Source organism: Myotis davidii, unplaced genomic scaffold, assembly GCF_000327345.1.
Source record: "Myotis davidii unplaced genomic scaffold, ASM32734v1 scaffold803, whole genome shotgun sequence".
Taxonomy (NCBI): Eukaryota; Metazoa; Chordata; class Mammalia; order Chiroptera; family Vespertilionidae; genus Myotis; species Myotis davidii.
Window position 1 is genome coordinate 640767 of NW_006295567.1, and position 1841 is coordinate 642607.

A 1841-nucleotide genomic window follows, 5' to 3' on the forward strand; every position below is an offset into this window, starting at 1 on the left:
ATCTATAGGTAGTAGGATTATAGGTATCTTCCACTTTCCATGACATATATTTCTGAAATTATATTACTTTGGCCTTCTTTACTTTTATAACCAAAAGAAACAGCACGGATAACATTTAAAATGCATTTGACCTCTACTATCCATAAATTAACTGTGTATCTCTGCTTACCTTACCTTCAATCATTTTATTAAAGTTTTGTTTCTTTCTGCTCCTTTCCTTTAAAAACCACAAATGAATTGTGGGTAGGCTTAGACCCCTAACCCTTATCCCAAGTCCTTTGAAACACTTCCCAGCAGTGGGTCACGCCCTCATTCCAGGTCATTCTGCAGATGTCTTTCTCAGTGAGGTCTCCCTCACCACGTTCTTTTAAATCATACACATTCCCTCCATCTCTCCGCCATTCTCTATCTTCCCTCTCTGCTTTATCTCCTCTACAATACTTACCAACATCTAGTATATTTAAGTTTTTTCTTTACTTTCTATCTCTGCAATAGGAAGTGGAAGCCAGTTCAGTTGGTTATCGCGTTGTCCCCAAATGCCACGGTTGAGGGTTTGGTCCCACAATTCAGAGAGATGAACTGGAGGCATGACGCGTCACTCCTGAAGGTGGTGGGTTCTGGAGAACTTTTTTTCGTGGCACTTTTGGGCTGGGATTATGGTTATTCTGCTGCTGTTTGTACAGTAGCAACAGCACCTTTCATCTGTCTGCTCTTCATGGAGGGACACATTTCATCCCGAGGGCTGCGCCACTTACTGGTTAAAACCAGAGACTTTGAGGAAAGAAAGCAGCGGGAAGCGAATGCTAGCTGCCACGGACAAGCTGTGTGGTTTCTGGACAAGTGACTGTTTTTGAGCGTCAGCTTCCTGACCTGGAAAACGGGGCTAATAAAACCTACCTCACACTCACACACACACGCCTCACCTAGCACCTGGCGGGTAATGAGAACCGAATCAATGCTAGTTCTGGGCTCTTTTATGAAATAATAAAACAGTATAACATGGCAGGTAAGAGCAGAGGCGTTTGAGTCCCACAGGCCTGAGTTCAACAACCAAACACCACTCTTTACGAGCCTTAGTTTCCTCATCTGTAAAATGGGGATCACCATGGTACAGTGCCTGGCACCGAGTCATTGATCAGTAAATGGTAGCTATTGGCACTATTACGTCCCTGCTGCCGGCTGAGGGCCCAAAGCCAAGGAGGGGTGCACGTACTGTTGCAGACGATCTCCGAGCCCGAGCACTTGTAGGAGTAGCTCTTGGTGTAGGGGTTGTCCAGGAGGAATTTGCAGGAGTCCAGCTTCTTGGCTTGGTCGTAGCAGCGGTCGTGGGTCTGGCAGCACCTGGGGGTGGAGGGGGGGAAGGGCTGAGGCAGGAGCAGGTGCGGGGCAGCAGGTCCGCCCGGGTCTGCTCTCTCAGGAGCAGGTGGGGGTGTTTTAGCCGACAGGCGCCGGGGGATTTCGGGTTTGTGGCTTGAAGAAGTTTAAGGCCGTTTCTCATGTGTATTGAAGGCCATTTAAAAGGTGGTTGCAGGAATACGGTCGGATCATATATTCTGAAGACGCCCATCGAGTCGTGGCTGTGACGGCGTGTGTGGCAACGTCCCGCCACTAGAGGGCAGCCGCACCCACCACCTCACGTCCCCGCATCCGCGTCCCACCCCCAACACCGGGCGCTGCATGTGGAGTCCCCCTGACCATTTGCTGACATGACGGCAGGTGAACATGTGTTTCCTTAGCAAGTCTGCAGTCCCCTGCCTGTGCTTCCTCGTGGGGGTCCCTGGGTCGTGCCCCCCGCGCCCTCCCCGGCCCCCCAGCCCCCGGCCGATCAACCACTCACTTGT

At 50.6% G+C, this 1841-nt stretch overlaps 1 protein-coding gene across 1 annotated transcript in view; it reads right to left on the reverse strand.

Annotated features, from left to right (window-relative positions):
- Positions 1–1841, reverse strand: part of PLA2G1B (phospholipase A2 group IB) — a 12918-nt gene that overhangs the window by 5034 nt on the left and 6043 nt on the right. Inside the window, exon 4 of the mRNA XM_006770343.2 lies at positions 1214–1341. Within this exon, the coding sequence (XP_006770406.1) occupies positions 1214–1341 (128 nt within the window). The remainder of the gene's footprint in view (positions 1–1213; positions 1342–1841) is intronic.